A 22,590-nucleotide genomic window follows, 5' to 3' on the forward strand; every position below is an offset into this window, starting at 1 on the left:
GGGTGAGTAGAACATCATGGAATAACGTAAAATCAAGGTCCCAATGTAAAAAAAAAAAAAAAAGTTAACCTCAGGAAAAATCACATACAGTTTAGCATCAATGAACTAAAAGGTTATGGATATATGATTAAGCAAAGGATTTCATAAATTTTATTTGACCAATTAATGCATTTTATTTACCTAATTGTGAATTGGTTTGAACACATTACCAGTGGCTCTGTAAGTTGCTCTAAATTAAAAGCTAATCTGACCTCATTCCAAATTCTTTAAAGTAAACTTGCATTGAAAACATAACATCCATGTCAGCCTGTGGTATCATTGCATTATTTTATTCATTATGGTTTTTAGCCATTTTTATTTATCTTCCTTTGTGTACATAGTAGCTCAGCTGAATTTTAATAGCTTAGCCAAAATGAAATAAGTTTGACTTGGTTCTGAATTGTTTTTGTGAATAAATTATTATAAAATTGATAAGAATTCTGATTTATTTTTCTCTTATGTATTTAGAGTCATCTTTCTGATCATGAAAAAAAAATGTCGGACTCCGTAATTTTCTCTGGTCCCCTCCCTGATCTGACCAGTGATGACATGTTTAGCCGCATGTCGTCATTCAACCGCTGGTTGTCTAGGTGGTGTCCTGAAAACAACGTGGGCTACATTAATAATTGGCAATCCTTTTGGGGAAAGCCTGGTCTGATTCGGAGAGACGGCATCCATCCCACTTTGGATGGTGCAGCTCTTCTTTCTAGGAATCTGGCCACATTTATTAGTCTTCCAAAACCCTGACCACCCAGGGTGCAGACCAGGAAGCAGAGTTGTAGTTTAACACACATCTCTCCAGCTTCTCTACTGTTACCCACTCTTTACTCCATCCAGACAGTGTCTTGCCCACGACCAAAATCTAATAAATTAGCAAAGATTCCCAAAGGAGTAAATCATGATAATCTAATTAAAATCAAAATAACTCCAATTGGGGAAAAAGTTAAAACAATTAAATGCGGTCTGTTTAACATAAGATCGCTTTCCTCTAAAAGTCTACTAGTTAATGACTTGATTTGTGATAATCACATTGACTTGTTTTGCCTTACAGAAACCTGGCTGCAGCAAGAGGATTATGTGAGCATAAATGAGGCAACTCCTTCAAGCTATTTAAATTTTCACATCCCCAGAAGTTCTGGGCGAGGAGGAGGAGTAGCAACAATCTTCCAGTCTGACTTACTGATTACTCCCAAAACAATTAATACCTACAACTCTTTTGAACATTTAACCCTTAATTTCCCTGATCCAAATTTCAAGGCAAGAAAACCTCTTCTTTTTGTAACTTTGTATCGTCCACCAGGTCCTTACTCTGAATTTTAGATGAGTTTTCAGAGTTCCTTTCTGATTTGGTATTAAATACTGACAGGGTCATCATAGTGGGAGATTTTAACATCCATGCTGACATTGAAGGCGATAGCTTAAGAGCAGCCTTTAATGCTATCTTAGACACTATTGGCTTTGTTCAAAATGTGAATAGTCCCACGCATTCTCATCTTCATACTTTGGATCTTGTGCTGACATACGGCATAGAATGTGAAGAAATAACAGTATTTCCTCACAACCCTGTCCTCTCTGACCACTTTCCAATAACCTTCAGGATTACTTTAACAGAGTTCTCCTCCCCCAAAAGAAGGTTCAATTTTAGTAGATCTTTATCAGATAGTGCAGTTATAAATTTTAAAGAATCTGCTTCACTTTCTCTCTCCTCTGTGTCACTGAGCAGTGCTGCAGAGTGCAAAAGCTTAGCTTATTCCCCTTCACAGGTTGATGATTTTGTTGATGGGGTTGCTAGTTCTCTGCGTATTGCCTTAGACAACGCAGCTCCTTTGAAAATGAAAACCGTTAAAAATAGAAAGCTTGCTCCTTGGTTTAATGCAGAGCTGCGTACTTTGAAGCAAAATGCTAGGAAACTGGAGAGAAAATATCGCTCCACAGGCCTGTGAGAGTCCTTCCTAGTCTGGTAAAATGGTTTACTGCTGTATAAGAGGACTCTTTGTAAAGCAAGAGCAGCATACTTCTCCTCATTAATAGAGGAGAATAAGAATAATCCTAGATTTCTTTTTAATACAGTTGCCAAACTCACCCAGAGCCATAGCTCTGTTGAACCGTCCATTCCACCTGCTCTTAGCAGCAATGATTTTATGGGATTCTTTATAAATAAGATTGATCTTATTAAAAATAAGATCATAAGCACTCCTCTATCCGCGATTGTACCTGAGGTAGTCATGGAATCTGAACCGGGTTTAGACTGCTTTGATCCAGTTGAACTCTCTGAATTAGCAAAATTATTGTCTTCATCTAAGCCTTCAACTTGTATGTTAGATCCAGTTCCAACCGGGTTATTTAAGGAGGTATTCCCTTTGATCTCCTCCTCCATTTTAGATGTGATTAATCTATCTCTGTTACAGGGATATGTACCTAAAGCTTTTAAGGTTGCTGTAATTAAACCTCTGCTTAAGAAACCGTCTCTTGACCCAGATGACTTGGTCAATTATAGACCTATATCCAATCTTCCTTTCTTATCCAAAATTCTTGAGAAAGTAGTTGCCAAACAAGTTTGCGATCACTTCCACCATAATAACTTAATAATAACTTTTTGAAGAGTTTCAGTCTGGCTTTAGAGCTCATCATAGCACTGAAACAGCTCTGGTGAAAGTCACTAATGATATTCTCATGGCCTCAGATAATGGACTTGTATCTGTGCTCGTCCTGTTGGATCTTAGTGCTGCATTTGATACAGTTGACCATAATATTATTTTAGAAAGACTTGAACATTTTGTTGGAATTAAAGGAACAGCATTAGACTGGTTTAAATCTTATCTATCTGATCGAATTCAGTTTGTTCATGTTAATGATAGATCTTCAACACGCTCAACGGTTACCTGTGGAGTACCACAGGGATCAGTGCTAGGACCAATTCTCTTTACTTTATACATGCTCCCAATTGGTAGAATTATTAGACAGCATGGGATTAATTTCCACTGTTACGCTGATGATACCCAGCTATATCTGTCTATAAATCCAGATGAAGCTAACCCATTACATAGATTACAGGCATGTCTTGAAGACATAAAAACCTGGATGACTCTTAACTTTCTGCTCCTGAATGCAGACAAAACAGAAGTTATAGTCTTTGGACCAGAGTCTCTGAAAAAGAAACTGATTAGCCAGTCACTTCATTTGGATGGGATTAAACTGATTTCAGATAATAAAGTAAAAAATCTTGGTGTTATTTTTGATCAGGACCTGTCATTTAAATCCCACATCAAAGAGGTTTCTAGAATTTCCTTCTTTCATCTGAGGAACATTACAAAAATTAGAAATATCCTGTCCAGGGGTGATGCTGAGAAACTAGTCCATGCATTTGTTACTTCAAGGCTGGACTATTGTAATTCTTTACTATCAGGAAGTCCACAAACTGTAGTTAAAAGCCTTCAGCTGATCCAAAATGCTGCAGCCAGAGTTCTAATGAAAATTAAAAAGAGAGATCATATCTCGCCTATCCTGGCTTCTCTTCATTGGCTTCCTGTTAAATCAAGAATAGAATTTAAAATCCTCCTTCTCACATATAAAGCCTTAAATGGCCAAGCTCCATCTTATATCGGAGATCTGATTGTTCCTTATGTTCCTAACAGAGCACTTCGCTCTCAATCTGCAGGTTTACTAATCGTTCCTAGAATTTCTAAAAGTAGAATGGGAGGCAGATCTTTTAGTTATCAGGCTCCTCTCCTGTGGAACCAACTACCAGTTTTAGTCCGTGAGGCAGACACCCTGTCTACTTTTAAGGCTAGGCTTAAAACTTTCATTTTTGATAAAGCTTATAGTTAGGGTGGCTCAGGTTATCCTGAGCTATCTCTATAGTTATGCTGCTATAGGCTTAGACTTTTGGAGGACATAGGGACCCCCATTTCATCATTCTGCTTCATTCTCTCTCTGTTCTCCTATCCTGCAGAATCTGTTAGTTCAATCTCTAACCTTCTGCTCTCTCTGCTTTTCCTCAGAGTAGCTTTGCCTCGTCTGTTCCTGTTTGGCTGTGACGTCATCCTGGAAAGAAACATCAGCTGTGCTGCTTCTATCAACACCCTTGTTTATAGATGTTGGAGATCGGCCTGTTTTCCAGTGTGGTCCTGTTTCTCTGACCGTGACTGAGTGGATGTGATCTCTTCGTCCTCTGGCATGGGAGCTGCCTTGGAGCTCGTCTGCCTGGCTGTGTGTTTCCTGGACGGGGCCGCCTTTTACAGCTGCTTTTTGTATCTCTGCTTCTGTCTCCTTGAACCCCAGTCGGCCTCGGCAGATGGCCGCTCACACTCAGCCTGGTTCTGCTGGAGGTTTCTTCCTGTTAAAAGGGAGTTTTTCCTCTCCACTGTCGCTACAAGCATGCTTAGTGTGGGGGATTGTATTTGAGTCAATGAGTCGATGCAATCAACTGGTTTTCCTTAGATAGAAAACTTTGTATCAATTTGACTGTATGATCTGGTTGAACTGTAAAGTGCCTTGAGATGACATGTGTTGTGAATTTGGCGCTATATAAATAAACTGAATTGAATTGAATTGATTTGAGTTGGATTCAGACTTTTATCCGCTGATTTAACAAGAAGTAACCTGGTTGTAGAAAGAAATGGGAGTTCTGATTCTCAGAGTTCCTTAGAACTGGAGCAAAAAACCCACAACCTTTAACCCGACTGCTTCCAGAAATTTAGTCTTTCGAAATGTTAAATTTAATAGTAGACCTTTAAATCTCTGCATGGTGTGCCGGTTTTCTAGGTCTCCAAACTCCTGCACCTGAGCAACATTTATCCCGACCGGCTTCTGCTCACTTGATAAATTTGTTAAGAAATCTTTTACAGTAGACGCTGATCTCTAAATAATAAACACAGAACAAAATAGATAAAATTAGAATTTTATAGTGTATGCCTTTTGAGTGTAAAAAAAACTTTTTGTGTCTCTGCTTCTGTCTCCTTGAACCCCAGTCGGCCTCAGCAGATGGCCGCTCACACTGAGCCTGGTTCTGCTGGAGGTTTCTTCCTTTTCAAAGGGAGTTTTTCCTCTCCACTGTCGCTACAAGCATGCTTTGTGTGAGGGATTGCTGAAGAGTCAGGGACTCGATGCAATCAACTGGTTTTCCTTAGATAGAAAACTTTGAATCAATCTGACTGGACGATCTGGTGAACTGGAAAGTGCTTACAGATGACGTGTTGTGAATTGGCGCTATAGAAATAAACTGAACTGAATTAAAAACAAGCCTTTTATCTCACCTCTCAACACGACTCGGGTCACAGGGCAGAGGGTGCGTTCCTGGTTTGCTGTTGGTCAGTGCCTCCCAGATAGTAACCTAGAAACAAACCAGGCAGAACAGGAAGTCAGAGAGGTGGAAGTGGAGGAGACGGAGGGGTTTCTGGGAAGGCTGGATCCTTCGTCTGGGTATTTTCCTCATCAGTCCCCACTAAAACACCCCCCCATACACACACACAGAGCAGAAAAGGAGCCAGCTGGTTTGATTATGACTCATAAATTAACAGTAAACTGCATTAGAGCAAGCTCTGGTTTTCAGACTCCAGGACAAAACTTGGTTGAAAATTCCAAATAATTTGGCTTTAAATTAAATAAGTCTGTGGGTTTGTCTTAAAGTAATCACAGCACCTTAAAATCATCCTAGTGTAACGACATTTAAACAAACTAAACCTGAAAGGTGTAAATATTGAGTTAAAACCGCAGGAGGTCTCTGAATGCAGGCTACAAAAACCTCTGCTTTTATTATTGCATTTATTTCTCACCTACAGAAACACATCTGGGGATGTTGTCTGACCTGCCTCCCTGAGACTATTTATATCCCAGACTGCACCCTTAGAAGAAATCAGAGGACTATCAGGAGCAGGATCTTTGGGATTTAAGCGCAGGCATATCCTGAGGCAGCTGGAGGAGTAATGCCTCTTCGTTACTTCCTTCAGAGGCAATTTATGTTGCTTATTGATTTTACTTCACTCTGACTGTTTTTATTTTGAAACTGGCTTCTATTTGTGTACTAGAGCACACCCAAGTGTTGAGGTTTTCATTGACGTATTGCTGAATTTATCCCTGTAATTTAAAGTAGAGGGGACAGCGTTCATCGTGATTTATTAGGCTGTTTATAAAACTGTTATGTTAAGAAAATATTTATTGCAGTGTGGAAAAAATAACAAAGTTCAGTCAATTTATGTATTTGCAAAGTGTTTGATCTGATGTGATGCATGAGGCAATTTCAGGTTAACAAAGAAAAAAAAAGGTTTAGTCAAAATTAAAAAGAAAGGTAGCATTTGGTATTTTAAAGTTTTCTGTTTTTTCCAATTAACTGATTGGGTCCTATTCCTCTCTCTGTCGGACAGTTCTTTAGATAAAACAGGCTTTATTAAAATAATCACTGAGCATAAAAGGTTATCCAAACTGTAAAGGGTGAAAAAATGGTAAATAGGCAGAGGGGGGCAAATGCACAGCAGCTTTAAATGGTAATCCAAACTAAAAAATTATAGTAGCTAATTCAAGATAGATTAAATTAAAAACACATGCAAAAAAGACCTGCTGCAGAGAATAAACGCTTTAGTTATATATAGTAGAGCAGCAAAGTGGAAACATGATGCAAACAAGTAAAATATGCAAAAACACACAAAAAACACTTAGGGAAAAATGCTGCATAGCAAAAAAAAAAAAGCTGCAAATCAGTCCTGCATTAGAGAACAACTCCACACCACTAGGGGGAGACGATCATCAAATCATAGGGAATGAGACTCTTAAGACATAAACTAGATGCTAAAAGGTAAAATAAAATAAAAAAGATTCATAGGAAATCTTCCCCCCACAGATATGAATTTATAGTAATATCTGCAACATTCCTTAGATGTGTTGACCCTTGTCTCCCCCTAGTGGACTGGAGCTCTTATGCAGCACGAGTTTGCAGATTTACCTTGTAGTTCTTTTTACTACTTCCAGCATTTTTTTTTTGTTTCATGTGTTTGGCTACGCTACACTTAGGGGTATGCAAAATAATCGTCATGACGATGCATTGCAATTCTAATTGTTGGGATCTAGTGCATCGATTCTTAATTTAAAAAAAGGAATAAATAAAATACATGAACGGTTGGCGCACATCCGGCAAAAACAAGTGGAATACAGCTTCCTGTTAGTAGATATCGCTGCGGATGTGTTGACGCCCGCTGCCTTGTGTCACAAGCATTTCCGTCCGAGGGATACTGCGACGAGTCATTCGTAAACAAAACACGGAGGAGACTGAGAAAATTCGCCCTGGCTCCATCACATTTCAAGTCAGATGTTTGGATGCATTTTGGCTTTAAAAACAAAGAAGGTAAAAACGGATTTGATAAGACGCACGTCATTTGCAAAAGGGGAAATGTCATCCATTTGAATGTTTTCCTTTCATTGGTTTAAAGGACCACTGAGGCCATGTAAACGGCACTGATTATCCTTATTTTGTTATTTCAAGTTTTATGAATCCTAAGCACTTTTTGTCAGTGTGTCCACGCCAGTAATAGTAATATTTTTGTCCAGTATTTTTTTTTCATGGCAACACCTCAGAAAGTTGTTTCAATAAATACAGCAATGTATGAATTCAGTTGTATCAATGTATCAATTGAAACACTATCCAGATCATACGCAGCCACTGGTAAGGGCAGTATTTTTTTCTAATAGTGTTCAGTGAAAATATCGCAACGCATCGCAATATTTCAAGTATCATGATGCATCGTGATAGAATCGCATCGTGGCATGTGAATCGTGATTTGAATCGAATCGGGACTTCTTTGGCAATACCCACCCCTAGCTTCAATCATGTTTTTTTTTTGTTTTTTTTGTGCTTCCAGGACCTTTTGAATTTGACATGAAATCACATATTCATAAGCAGTGATGGGACTAACGGCGTTGAACGTTAGTAACGCCGTTACCTTGTTTTAGTAACGAGTAATCTAACTTATTACTTTGACTGTACCTATAACGCAGTTACCATTGCAGACACCCCGTTACTGTGCATTACTCAGGTCGCACAATGAACCTTTTTTCATGATAGGACTCGTGCGCAGCTGCGTGAAGCTGACACCCCACCCACGTCAAAAAGCTCTGCAAATAGACTGAATGGTTAGTGCAACGTTAGTGCAGATCTGTGCAGAAAAAAATATTGTTTGTGCTACTTTTGTTTAAGAGATATTAAAGATTATTTTTTAGGTAGAGGTGCGCGCCTTGTCATGAGAGAGGGGAGGATGAGAATGGCTGATGTATAGTGAGATTCCGTTTGTCAGTTGGGTAGGTGGGTGTTTCTGCTGGCGGGTGTTAACGTACAGCACACACAGAGAGATGGAGAGTGAGGAGGACTCCCGCAGCAAAACAGCGTTTTCCACATGGAAATACTGGTGTTACGTCGAGCTGCGTTTCCCCATCACATACGGTTTCCCCTGCATCTCCGCACAGCGCAGGCGGCACGATTCAACTCGCAAGTGAAAGGAAACGCGCATGCTCGCTAAAATCGCGCAACAGTCGCCCTGTGCTCGCGCCACAGGAGAACTATGGAGAGCGTGAACGATCAAATGAAAGGGAGAAATCTAGATAGATAGATAGATAGATAGATAGATAGAGATAGATGTTGCAGTATCTATAACAACCCAAACACACAGGATTTCAGAATTAGACATCCCCAGTTATTAATTTCACCAGATCTGAATGCCCTGTTAAAAAACTTCACATGGCGTTCCCCCCGATGTCATTTACGTTGAGTTGCAATAAATGCAAAACTCTCTGCAGGTTCTTGTCTTTGTCGTCCGCTCTATTCAGCTGGCTTTGGAAACACACGGTGAGCAGGTGGGGGCCGGGTGGTGAGGGTTACGGGGGCGAGAAACGCAAAAGTAACGCAATAGTTGCTTTTACTAGTAACTAGTTACTTTTATTGTGGAGTAACTCAGTTAGTAACTCAGTTACTTTTTGGGAGAAGTAACTAGTAACTATAACTAATTACTTTTTCAAAGTAACGTGCCCAACACTGTTCATAAGGTGTTTGCACCCCTCAGCTTTTCCTACAGCTTATATTATATAGACCAGTTTGTATTTTTGTTGTCCACATCCTTCTTTTTCATTTTATACATAAATCTTTCTTCTTCTAATCTTCTCTCTAAAAGCTGCAGAAAAATATTTTCTGACCACATGGACACTGTGAAGAACATGGAGCGAGGTGCGAAAATGGCCGCTCCTTTCATTAAATCACCTCAAACGTATTCGTTTTAGGTATAAATAAAGACCCATTGGTTATTCGTTGCTCACCGGACTTTTCCTTTAAAAATATCTGGTGCAATCCTGCAGTGTTTTGGTTTGGTGGAGTCAGTGTGAAGCCGAGTCTGTGACGTGATTTAGAGTGAAGAAATCCCAGCAGGATCACCTGATCGTATTCGGTTCCGGCCTCCAACAGGCTCTGCTGTATAGCAAACTGCAGTAAGTCTTCCTCCTCCTCCCTCATGCTGTCTCTCTGTTTGCCTCCTAGCATGGTGTATCCAGGCGGGGGCTCGAACACACATGGGGGAATCTCTCCTGCTCTGCATGAAACTGAAGGGGGGGATAAAGGTAAAGAGAGGGGAGGAAGTGTTACCTGGTATTTAAGGAAACTGAACAAGAGGAAAAGGAAAAACAGAGGAAAACATTTCTGACTTATCTGGGTTAGAATGAGTATTTTCTTTACATATCACATGATGAAGTGTTTTTATAGGTGGAGCCGTATGGCGTGATAACATTGGGACCCAAAGAGCTTCCTTCAGAACCGCCGTCGAATCAATTACACGGCTGGACGACACAGATGCGGATTTATACCGCGCTGATGAGGTTCTGATTCAATCAGCACAGGACATGATCCAATAACGAAAAGAACAAATCTTTGATAAAAACAGCTCGCATCTTCCTCATCAGCTCCATAAATCAGCAGCTGGGGGGGGGAGGAGACGCGAGAGAGACCAAATACTGAAGCCTTAAGAGTTTACTTCAGATCCTTACATCTTTGTTTTGCCACCGTGTTACTTTGAAATTTAGTAGGACATAACTGTGAAGGGGAAGAAGAATACATTAGAATGATAAAGATGGAAAATGTAGGCCGGGCATTTGGAATCCAGACACCATGAAGCTGCGGTGCAGCAGGTCTGAAGAAGAAGAAGAAGAAAAAAAAGAGCTTATTTAATCTGTATTTTTGTTTGCCATTGAAAGGGACTTGGTCTGGGTAAAATCTTGCTGATGATGTCACGGTCTTGGTTCTGTTAAGTTTTCTTTTGAGTATTCAGTTTTACTTTGCTCCATGTTTTCTAGTTTTATTAGTTTAATTCCTATTTTGTTGTATTTTCTGGATATATTTAAGTTCTTAGGTTTTTCTTTGTTGCCCTCCGGTGTTGGTGTCCTTTTCCTTAGCTCCTTCTAGAAGCCTCTGTTCACACCTGCTCCCAATCAGCTCTTTAGTCCCGTCTTTGTTCAGTCTCCCATATTAGCCCAATTTACACTACCCTTGAAAAACCGATCCATGCTGAGATCGGTCCGAGCTCGGATCAGTTAACCAGGCCGAGCTCGGTTCTGATGACCGTTTAGACATCACGCTATCTCGGTTCTTCGACTCCTCGCCTCCTAGTGACGATCTGCGGTATTACTGCCAGTACTGAAGGAGGAAATCAAGCAGTTGGTGGCGGTAATGCACCAAAAGTTGTTTGCCAACCGCCATAAAACACAAGAAGAAGACGAAGAAGGAGGGAATCAAGCAAATCAAAATGCGCTCTTGTTATCAGAGAAAACCAGGGAAAAACCGAGCCGAGCCCACCTCTGGAACTGGTCTGCAGTTAGCTCGATTCAGTTCAGTTTGCTTTCCATTTACACACGATAAGTTATCTCAGTTACTGAGCTCGGACCGGTCTCAGCACGGTTTTTCAAGGGTAATAAACTCTCCCTGTGCAGTTCCTCAGTGGTGGTTCCCCGTCTTTCCCCGGCTCCTCATGCATGTTTTCCCTGATGTCTCCATGGTTCTGGTTGGTTTTACATTTTCATGTTGGATTCCTGCCTCTGCTGCTTGTGAACGCTCCATTAAAACTATAAGAACTCACCTCTGCCTCCATGCCTCTGCGTTTGGGTCCCTTAAACCTCAACCAAACCCTCACAGTAAGTTATCAATTAATAAATGAATCTAAACTTGATTGTTCTTATCGATCCAATAATGATTAATCAATAAGCATTCCTTGTTCTAACATCTTTAGGTTTCTCTTTTATCGAGGGATCTTTCCATTAACAGAAGGCACTAAGTGTTTTTATTATAATATGCTGAAACATATTAGGCTACAGAATAAAAAAGATAAATGTATGTGGAAAAACTTGTGAAAAAGTCTAATTTCAAGCACATATTTTCTAATTATCTTATTTTAAGAGTAAAGATAATCCTTGGATTTACAAATGATCATTTATCTACTCAAATTAAGGGTAAATACGCTTAGAAATGTTGTCCTTTTTCTATATCGTTTTTTCATTGTAAATATTATGCACCAGAAAATTAATAATAGGTTGTTTTTTCAAACATGTAAAATTTTATTCGATTGGGAGATCGTGTTAGTTACCTGCTGGAACTGAGGGAAAATACACTAATTTACAGACAAAATAATTTGCTTGTATCTAAACCTTTGCAGTGTGCAACACGCACCGTCCATTTGTTTTTAAATAAGTGTATTTTTTCTCCTGAATTGACATCTAAAATAAGACAATTTCACTCTGTTATTTCAGGTTAATATTCTCTACTTATATTTTTTGAATGGTAGAAATAGTTATTCCATTCTTGCATCATCTTCTGCTCCCATTAAGGGGAAACCTAATTACTTTTAGATTACTTTCTGCTGTGATTGAGGACCAGACCTGTGTGTGTTCTGTGTGTCAGGGTTCTGCCCTCTGTTTAAGTTTATTTTTAGTTTCTTTGTAATTATTGGGTTTTTGAGTTACTCTCTGTCGCCCCCTTGTGCTTGTTTCCTTTCCCCTTGTCTCCCTTCTAGTTAGTTCTATTCACACCTGCTCCATATCGGCTCATTAGTCCATTATTTGTTCTCTTCCCCATATATACACCACCTCTGCAGTTCCTCATTTCTTGTCGATTTGTTGCTTCCTTGCTTGTTCCCTCTCCATGTGTTGTTTCTCCCTGGCATGTCCTGAGTTTTGATGTCTTATTTTCGTTCCTGGATTTTTGCCTGAGTTTCCTGTTGAACCTAATTAAATCAGCAAAACTCGACTGCCTTCTCATCTCTGCATATGGGTCCTAAAAAAAAAAAAAAAAAAAAAACCTCCACACAAACCTTGACACTGAGGTTTTAAAAATTAGCAGAATATTTAAAAAAACTTGCAGTATAATTAATCTTTTAATCAAATCTTACTGAACTTAAGCTGTTTAAAAAATAAATAAAAAGGATGGAATATTGCATTTCTTATACGTTTAGGAATAGTAGTATACTTTCGGTAAGTAGTGATGGTGAGATGAAGCCTCATGAGGCATTGAACCGTTTAGCAAAATTGCTTCAGCAAACCCCACAGTTCATGAAGCTCCATGTGAACATGTCACCGCCTACTGGTGGAGTGCAGAACTACAGTTAGTAATAGAATCTGTTTTTTTTGCAATTTCTTTTCTTCTTTTTTCCCCCATTGAAATTACTCTGAAATTGTTAATGATTGGTGTTTGTAATAAAATCTTTTGTAAGTTTTTATTTTTTTTTGTGTAAAATAGAAGAGAACAATCATTTAAGCTACACTTTTTCTACTATTTTAGTGAAATTGCTTGTAGTTTTAAGGTTTTAGTCATTTTAATTCAAACAATAAATTTGGCAGGGTTTTTCCAATCTATATTTATACAAGAGCAAACCAATAAAAAATAGTCACTGTAGCCAAAATACTTAGCAACTTTTAAAAGTCTGAGGTGGTTTCCTCAGGCTCCTCCTCCCTCCATTAAATACATTTCATCCCAGCGCTGCGTGTCCTGAGCCCGTGACATCATCAATGACCCCTCACACCCCCCCCCCCCCCCCCCCCCCCCCCTATTAGCCTATTTAAGCCTAGTTAAGAGGCTTTGAAGCATCTGATGCAGGATTTTATTTATAAAAAAAAATATATATATATATATATATATATATAATGTTACAGCTGTAAATATACAGTCGTATGTTTATATTGCTGTTTTTTTAAATTTATTTATTACTGTTTTTCAAGGGTGCATTTCAAAAAATGACATTGTCTAAACTTTGGCCCCTCCCCTAAATGAATTACACCTCGACATGCGCATCAGGGGAACGTCCCCTCCATCACTGGAAACCTCATCTCATAACATCACTACCCAAATGCCTGCCACACTAATCAGGTTTTTAAATGTAAATAACATGAAATTGTGGACATGAAATCCTGATAAAATCAGACTGAGATTTTTCTCCATATTCTGACCTAAAGTGCTTAAATTCTCGTAGCTCTTACTTGTGGAGCTGGAGCTGGACACGCTGGAGGAGTCGCTGCCTGGAGAGGGGGCGTCTGTCCTGGCGGCGTCCCGCTGGCCGTCCCCCTCCACCCCGGTGTCGTTGTCTGAACGAGGGCCGGCTCCCTCCTCGCAGCCGTTCAGGTTGCTGAAGGTGATCCTGGCGTTTAGTATGTGGTACAGGGGGATTTCTAAAGGGGAGAGAACATCCTGTCTGTCAGTTTGCCTCTCAGATCACTTTGTCAAGTCCATCTCACCATCTGTTTATTAAATATTCATCATCCTGTCTCAACCCTTCAGATAAACAGCCAACATTTTGATCTCCTTCGTTCATCCGTCACTCTAAATTCCTCCCACGCTCACCGATCTTAACCGGGAAACCAGGCGGCAGCCGCAAAGTGATGAAGTCACGCAGCTTGGCGAACAGGGCGTTGGAGATGGCCATGAGGTCGATGATGGGAACCACTTGTTCCGCCAGGGACAGAGGATGGGACTCGCACAGCCACAACTTGGCTTTAAACCTTAAAAAATAAAAACAGAAACACTGAAACTCCTCACAAAAAGTATGGAGAGAATTTTGTCCCATTATTATTGCACGGAAAAACAAATGAATGAATAGGAATTTATTTCAGACAATTATGACAAACGACAATAAATAAATCAATTACACACAAAAGAGACTAGTTAACACCAAACCAAACACCAATTTCCAAACTAACTAAATTCACCTGAACATAAATAGAAATAAAACCCTCCATTAAATAAACCTGTCGGTATATACAGCCAGAGAAATGACATTGATTAATGGAAATTGTGTGAAAAGGGGTGTGAAGAAATTAAACTTATTTTTCATACCCCCTCTCCCTCTAATGGCACCTAAATTAACTTAAAGTAGAGCAACCTTCCTTTAACGTTTAGTACATGGGAATTTGAAGAAGAAAAAAAATGAAATCCAGAAATGAAACTTTGCTTGTTTCTTAAATTGTATTTATTTTCTACATATATCAAAATCTTATCGTTTGAATAGTTTTTAGATACTTTTTTTTCTAAACAAATTGTCATTTAATATTTTTTATACATTTTTTCCAAATTTCTGTTTTTCAGATTGAGTTCTATGAGTAGCTTTTTTTTCTTTCTTTTTTTTAAATCAGCCTCTTCAAAATCAGGGGCGGGATTTCCTCTGTATTGCAGCAAAGAAGCATTTCTATTAGTGTTGCACTGATACCAGTATGGGGCGGGGCCCCGATCCAGCACTAAAATGGTGGAATCGGCGAGGACCAACAATTAGGACACTGATTCCATTTTGAGAGCCAAAAGTTCCTTCAACTATCGCCACTCATTCCAGGTAGGCAATAAAAAGTTCTACTGGATTCACTTCGGATTAGTCTTTTTCCTGCTTCACAAAGGTAGGCAGCAGCTTGACAAAGCCATGATGGCAATTATTTTACATCCAAGTAGTATGCAGCTCTTCATATATACACAATAGGGGTGGAACGGTTCACAAAACCCTCGGTTCGGTTCGATTCACGGTTTCGTGGTCACGGTTTTGAGTTCGGTTCGGTATATGTTTATTGTTACACCGAAAAAAAATAAAAATGATAAAAATTAATGTAAAAATTAAAATTTATTAATGAAAATTAATAATTAATTAATGAAAAAATCCCAAAAAATTAATGAATTGTAATTATTTTTAATGATCCGCGGAAACCCTGGATCATTTAATCATCTGGCGCATGCCCTCTACCATCTCCAAGGAACTCAGAGCGGAGCTGACGGGAGCCATAGTGGGGGCTGTAGGCTTTGCTTTGTGCAGCCGGTCTGGAGCGCAGCGGGGCGGAGCGTTGACGGAGTATGAGGGATTTCGGGGTTAGCCTGACATGTTGGTCATGTTGCTGTTAGCATAAACAAAACGTGTTGCACAATGCTTGCACACTGTTGCACTTTTATCCACAAGTTTCTTTCCGCCGTCATCGTAGGTCACTCTAAATGCAAAGTGGTCCCATACAGCAGACCTATAAAGTGCTGCTGGCGCGTCTTCCAACTCCTGTTCTTTCCCACTCGCCATACCCACACAATTCTCCACAAAAAATTATTTTTTTCCCTGCTACACCCGGCTAAGCTGCTTCGCTTCTTCTTCTTCTTGTTTACTACTGGTGGTTGGCTTTGGTCGCAGTACCGCCACCTTCTGCTCTGGAGTGGAAACGCTTCACCTATGAGAAAAAGGAGCAGCGCATGAACCGAACGCAACACACGCGAACCGAACCGAGACAGTCGAACCGAACGGTTCGGACGGTTTTCATAAACCGTTCCATCCCTAATATACACACATCAATTTCAAACAGATGGTATCGGGTAACGGAGCCAAAAAAATGGCATCGGGGCAAAACTAAATTCTTTTGGTCTTCATGGATGTTGGTAACAACAGTTTTATTGTTCAGGAGCGAGGCTTAGTATTAGTGTTAGGATATAGTGCAGAGTTGAAAACATAAAATATATTTGTTTTATTTACATTTGAAAAGAACGTAATTTATAAAACTCTATTTGAGAGAAATAAAAAAATATTTGAAAAAAATTTGTACAGAACTATTTAAAAATAAAAACAAAATGACATTTTAGGAAGCACAAAGTTCCTCTAAAAATCTTTATTTTAATAAAACTTGTCTGGATTTCATTTTCTTTTTTTTTAATTTCCATTTAAAAAACATGTTCTTTGCTTTCAACAATCATGGAACAAAATTCACTCCATAAAAAAGAACCCGCCTGATTCTGTGTTATCAAAGCCATTTAGACAGAGATACAAAACAACATTGATCTCAGCTGCTAACTGGGGCTGTCCAGGAACTGCTGAGTCATGCTCAAAGCCGAGCCAATCAATTCTGAGACCCTAATTTGTGCGATAATGAACACGGAACGGAGAGGCAGATCCGTCTCCTTAAGAATTAATCTCATCATGTCCTGTCGCTTTTTATTTAACGATGATGAACGCCGTAAACGACAGACGAACGGAGCAAACTTCCCAGCAGATGGAGGATTCCCAGACAGATCACCATCTAACCAGTAAAGATCACAAACTGGGATAAAGTTGCTTCTATTTTTACACATTTTCCTTCGATTTTCTTCCCCTGCCTTCCTTTGCTTCCATGTTTTATCTGGTATTATTAATAAAGTGGATTGACAGCAGGGTGCTATGAGTCATCCACCCAGAGCTGCAGCAGTCAGAGCACCTAAATGCTCGACTGCACCATAAATACGCCTGTTTGGTTCCTCTCTGCTATCTGTCATCCACCTCAGGATTGTTGCAGTCGGCCGCCATGAGTGGCTCATTTTCATCCGGCCATCGTTTTCATCAGATCAGAGAGCGGCGCGGATGGCGCGCCTGTCTGTGTTCCTGTCAGATGGGGTCACCTCTGGGTCTTGGTGGTGAGCTGGCACGGCTGGCCGATGTCCCTCAGCGTCTGCTGCGTGGAGCTGGGGTTAAAGTATTCCTCTGCCGTCAGAGCGCCGGGGTTCGTCACCGCGGGGGTGGACATCTGTGTCACCAAAGCCTGGGGGAGGTAAAGAAAGAATAAACGATGAAGCAGAGCTTTTATAAAGCAGCAGTGAAGGTTCAAAGGTGACTTAAATTATTATTATTTTTTTTTCACAACTTACTTCATATGCTCTCTGCTCCTGATGCTTGTTTCCCTACAGTGGCACAAAAAAGGAACATTTTAAATCAAGTCCTCTTTATTTGTAGATTATTATTCATGTAGCACTTCCTGTTAGTAGCACTAAGTGATAAAACCATGCAGGGTAACCATAAAACTTTTGATTTAGGGATGTCCTGCTACATTGATCGATACCGATACTAACCCAATACGATTTTAGCAAGTTTCAAATATACTTTTATTTTAATAAAACAGAATAGTCAACAGAAATAAGTATGAAAACTGTAGCCAGTGGGTTGTCAATATATCAGAGATATTACACTTTCTTTCCTTTTAATTGGCCGAGTTTGGCTGAGACTCCATCCTGGAGAGAAATATCAGCTGTGCTGCTGCCATCAACCCCTTTGTTTATAAATGCTGGAGATCGGCCTGTTTTCCAGTGTAGTCCTGTTTCTCTGACTGTGACTAACTGGATGTGTGTTCTAGGGTTGTCAAAAGTATCGATACTGAAAAGTTGTATCCGGATACAATACTCATTTTCAAAAGTATCGATACTAGGGATGCACGATATAATCAGCCCCCTATCGGTATCGGCCTGTATCGGCCTTAAAACTGAATATCGGACATCGGCCACCCCACCGATATTTAACCCGATATTTGATCAGCTTCTGAGTTTCTAAAGTCTAAAAAAAATTAAAAATACTACTTCTTCTTCTTCCTCAAAAACATCTTTTCTACAGACTTAAAAACTTCTAAAGACGCGAATTGTATATTGATCCATTAAAATATCACAATATCTTCATATGCTGATATATTGCCATTTAAAAACACCATATCAATCTCTTTTACTAATGAAATATTGCTATATGTCATCGTTATGCTACGAAATCCCCCGAAAATTCACCAAATTTTGCCATATTTTTATATGTTGATATATTGACGCGGTATCGATCTATTTTACTAACAAAATCTCACAAGAATTTGCAAAAGATCACGAGAGTTTGTAACAGAACGATGAAATTCCACGAGATTTTGAAAGTAAAATAGATCGATACCGCATTTAAAAAAATCAATTTGATATCAGCATATGAAAATATATTTGAGCACATTATTTTTAAGTGTCAGAAATGGATAACAAAACTGCTATTTTCAATGACTACTTATTTTTGTCCAGCTTTAACATCAGTATCGATATCGGTTATCGGCTACATGAGTTTTAAAATGTCGGCATATCGGCCAAAATCCCAATATCGTGCATCCCTAATCGATACAGTGCTACCACCAGTGGCACCTAAATAGTCATTCATCTTATACGCAGATTAGAGGAAAATGCACTTTCAGAACACTGTGTGATTGAATAATTCTTTGCACTTTTCAGTTTCAGACTTTTTTCTCTAACAGGTGCAGCTGCTGAGAATAATTTTTCTTTTTTAACTGGTTTGGCTAGTGTCATTGCTATGTGTGCAAAGCATAGCCAAGGAAGGAACACTTAATTTTAATTTTGTAAGTTTTTTATCAAGCTTGCTTAATATTGTGCACAGCAAACAACCTCAAAATATTGTTTATTGTATTTATTTATCTATTTATTGTATTTTGTTTATTAATGAAAAAAATTCTGTTGAATTTTGGAGTCTTTGTTTTTATCCTTGTGGTATCGAAAATGACATCGAGTATCGAATATTTTACTTAGTATCGGTATCGAGTTGAAAGGTTTAGTATCGTGACAACCCTAGTGTGTTCAGCATATGCCAGCGTTTTAGGAGATTCTGGGACGTAGGGCATAACGTTGGCTAAATCGGCAAGGTTTGACATGACCCTACGCAGCAAACACCCAAACTCTCAGGGAATCTGAATGTGGCTGCATTCAGTTCAATTCAATTCAGTTTATTTCTATAGCGCCAATTCACATCATGTCATCTCAAGGCACTTTAGTTCAACCAGATCATCCAGTCAATTTGATTCAAAGTTTTCTATCTAAGGAAAACCAGTTCATTCCATCCACTCATTGACTCAGATGGAATCCCTCTCACTACAGTAAGCATGCTTGTAGCAACAGTGGAGAGGAAAAACTCCCTTTGAACAGGAAGAAACCTCCAGAAGAACCAGACTCAGTTTGAGTGGCCATCTGCCACACAGATGTGGTCTCAAACACCATTTATATAATTTTGTTTTTTCCAAATAGTGTTTGATTTAAATCTTTATTTATTTTAGTTCACTGACTTTTTGTTGTGATTGTGATTAATTGATATTGTGTTTAAGTTTTGCAGTTGCTCCAGTCCCTTGGCTGATGAACAAACAGGAGACCAAGGGGCTGAGTTGATTTGGACCGTACCATATCAGTGCTATGGGGGGAAATGGGGTTTTACTTTATTTGGTTTAGTCCAGTTTTTGTATGTTTTACCCCATGTGTTTCTTGTGGACTGATCCGCTACTATGTAAGTTCCCCTTTGTCTCATTAAGGGGGGTCATTTTGTTTAATTTAGTCTTGTTAGCTTTAATAAAAGAACGTATTTTTTGTACATACACATGTAAATGACTTTCCTTACTGGTCAGTCCATCATACTGAACAACTCCCCAAAGTAGTCACATGGTACGGCTGGCTAGCGAGGCCTCGGACCTCATCATTTTCAGAAAGCATGCCTGGAAGCCTCCGTTCATCTCATAACGTCACTAAATAACACTTTTAAAGTGTCTTTTATGCCCTTGGTTCCTGACATATCGTTTAGTCTAATGAACTGATCAGTATCGGCATCAGCCTTAAGAAAAAAGCCTGTGTTGGTCCATCTCTAGCAAAAACTAGAAATCAAATGAGAAACAGTTTTTCGTGCTTCTTTTCCACTGGATGATGATTTGATCGGTTTTTCTACCTCTTTAAAGTGTAAGATTAGCAGCATAAGGATAAATCTACATGAGATCAAAATCTGCTCAAAATATCTGCAGAAAGAACATCAAAGCAGGGGGAGGAAAACAAAAACAAGCTTTCTGAGTGGCGTCAAGGGAAGAGAAGGCGAGTGGAAAGGAGTAAGGACAAAAAAGCGAGTGGGAGTGGGAGCACACAGAGGGAGTAAGGAGGGAGGTGTGAGTCATACAGGCTCTCAAAGCGAAACAAATTAAAAAGGCATGATCAATATTTCAGAGCAGGCTGCAGCGTCCGAGTTAAGCGGCTACAAGAGAGCTCTTCTGTCCAGACAGCTGGGATTTTCACACACAGACAGAAAGATGAAGAGGATGGCGATGCTGCAGGGGGTCGTTCATTCAGGACAATAACGGACCAGAGAGGGATCCAGGACCATAACGAAGCGCCGGGGCGGCGTGCACTCACCCCGTTATTAGAGCCCATGTGTTGCTCCGCAATCCCCAGGAAGTTCTGCAGTGGAGTCCTGCCGCCTGCTCAGAGACAAACAGTTCAAACAGATAAACAATCAGATATTCAGTGTAGAAGAAAGTGCATTAGTCTGAGTCTCGGTATGCAACACTCCTTTTATCTCAGCGAGAAGAAGCCTGGGCTCATTATCTCCACTGCAGCTGGCCACAAACTTATTTCCTCTCAATTTCAGCATCTAACGGCCAGCATGAGGAGTACATTTAAAGAGCCGGTGCTCTGTCAGATGAGCATACCTATAGTCAATACCCGTTTATCCCTTCAGTTTATCTCTAAATACACTTTAAAATACCTCAACGGATGTGTTTCCCTTTAGTCACGTACAAAAGAAACCATTTAATTACTTACTTTTTGGTGTGTTTTTTTTAAGCGTGTGGCGATCTTGTCACGGTCCTGGTTCTGTTAAGTTTTCTGTGAGTTTTCAGTTTCACGTGTTTTTCTTTGTTTTTCTAGTTTTATTGGTGGTTTTTTTTTTTTTACGTTTAACTAGGAAAAAAATATTGAGATTAAAAAGCTCTTTTTCAAGGGAGTCCTGGCCAAGAGGCAGCAAAGTTACACAAGAAATATAGATACATTAAAATAAATGACAGGTACATAAAAAAATAAAAAACATATCAAGTAAAACATTTACAGATCAAAAACTCAGTCAATTTCCAGTTTCTTTGTAAAAACTTGCACGCACAAGGAGCTGCGTAGCTAAAGGTGTTCTTCCCCAGTTCTGTTCGGGCAAACGGAGCAGTGAGAAACAGCTGATGGTTGATCTCAGGGCATAAGAGGCCATGCTTTTCTGTGTAAGTAAGGTACAAATGTAAGAAGGGCCTTGTAAATAAAAGTGTACCAATGACACTGCCTTCTCGTAGAGAGGGAAGGCCATCCCACCTGAGAGTACAGGTCACAGTGATGTCATGGCTATAGTTTGTGATGAACCTTAATGGAGCATGGGAAACAGAGTCCAACATTTAAAGACATGAAGACGTAGCATTCTTATAAAAAAAGGTCACCATGATCTAAAACTATAAAAACGTTTATTTGAGTTCTTCGGTTTTTCTTTGCTTGCCCTCTGGTGTTGGTCTTTTCCTTAGCTCTTTCTAGAAGCTTCTGCCCACACCTGCTCCCAATCAGCTCATTAGTCCTGTCTTTGTTCAGCCTCCCATAGATGCTCTCCTTGTGCCGTTCCTCAGTGCTGGTTCCTCGTATTTCACATGGCTCCTGGTGCAGGTTTTCCCTGATGTCTCTATGGTTCTGGTTTGTTTTACATCTTTATGTTGGATTTTTGGATTCCTGCCTCTGTTGCCTGTGAGAACTCACTTAAAAATACAATAACTCACCTCTGCTTCCTCGCCTCTGTGTTTGGGTCCTAAAAAAACCACAACCAAACCCTGACAGATCTGACCTTAAATTGTTTATATTATTTACATCACTAAAGAGATACACGCTCTTCAAGGTAGTTTAAACTCTATTTTGTCCTCAAAATACAGGGATAAATGCAAATCTGACGTTCTAAAACGTATTGAGAATGGGTATGCTGGTCTGACCTGGTATGCTCATCTGACAGAACACCGGTCGAGAATTCAGGGTAGAGACTGACATTTTTTCGGGAATCCCACGGGATTCCTGTGGGATGGGAGTAAGTATTAGTACCGATCACGTGATTGGGACGGTATGGGATTAAACATTAACGGGAGCAGACGGGAGCGGAAGCAAACCAATAGTACTAAAAAAAAACTAGGATCGATGCCAAAAAATAAAATAAGATAGAAAAAAAATCCAGTACTGGCGCCGCCATTTTGTAGTTTTTTTCCTTGAAGCCTACACTATAATGCGAGTCAATAAAACTACACGACCCAAAAACCAACAGTGCTTCCGCTCTGAGTTTTTCACCCGCGCTCAAAAACAAGAATGGGAGTGAAGCAGGAGCGGGAGTCATTCTGAATGGGAGCGGGAGTAATTTCACCAGGAGTGGGACGGGACAGGATTTAGATTTCTACTCTGGCCCGGGATCGGGACGGGACACAATTTATTTCTGTGGGAGTGGG

General features: G+C 39.7%; 1 protein-coding gene across 1 annotated transcript in view; it reads right to left on the minus strand.

Annotated features, from left to right (window-relative positions):
• ankrd13b (ankyrin repeat domain 13B) overlaps positions 1-22,590 on the minus strand; it is a 93,731-nt gene that overhangs the window by 6,177 nt on the left and 64,964 nt on the right. The window contains exons 9-15 of the mRNA XM_038290490.1: positions 20,495-20,559; positions 17,177-17,209; positions 16,931-17,070; positions 13,889-14,046; positions 13,528-13,716; positions 9,449-9,612; positions 5,295-5,371 (exon numbers count right to left, since the gene is read on the minus strand). Coding sequence (XP_038146418.1) covers positions 5,295-5,371; positions 9,449-9,612; positions 13,528-13,716; positions 13,889-14,046; positions 16,931-17,070; positions 17,177-17,209; positions 20,495-20,559 — 826 coding nt within the window. The remainder of the gene's footprint in view (positions 1-5,294; positions 5,372-9,448; positions 9,613-13,527; positions 13,717-13,888; positions 14,047-16,930; positions 17,071-17,176; positions 17,210-20,494; positions 20,560-22,590) is intronic.

This window comes from Cyprinodon tularosa, unplaced genomic scaffold (assembly GCF_016077235.1).
Source record: "Cyprinodon tularosa strain WSP-4 unplaced genomic scaffold, ASM1607723v1 ctg282, whole genome shotgun sequence".
Lineage (NCBI taxonomy): Eukaryota > Metazoa > Chordata > Actinopteri > Cyprinodontiformes > Cyprinodontidae > Cyprinodon > Cyprinodon tularosa.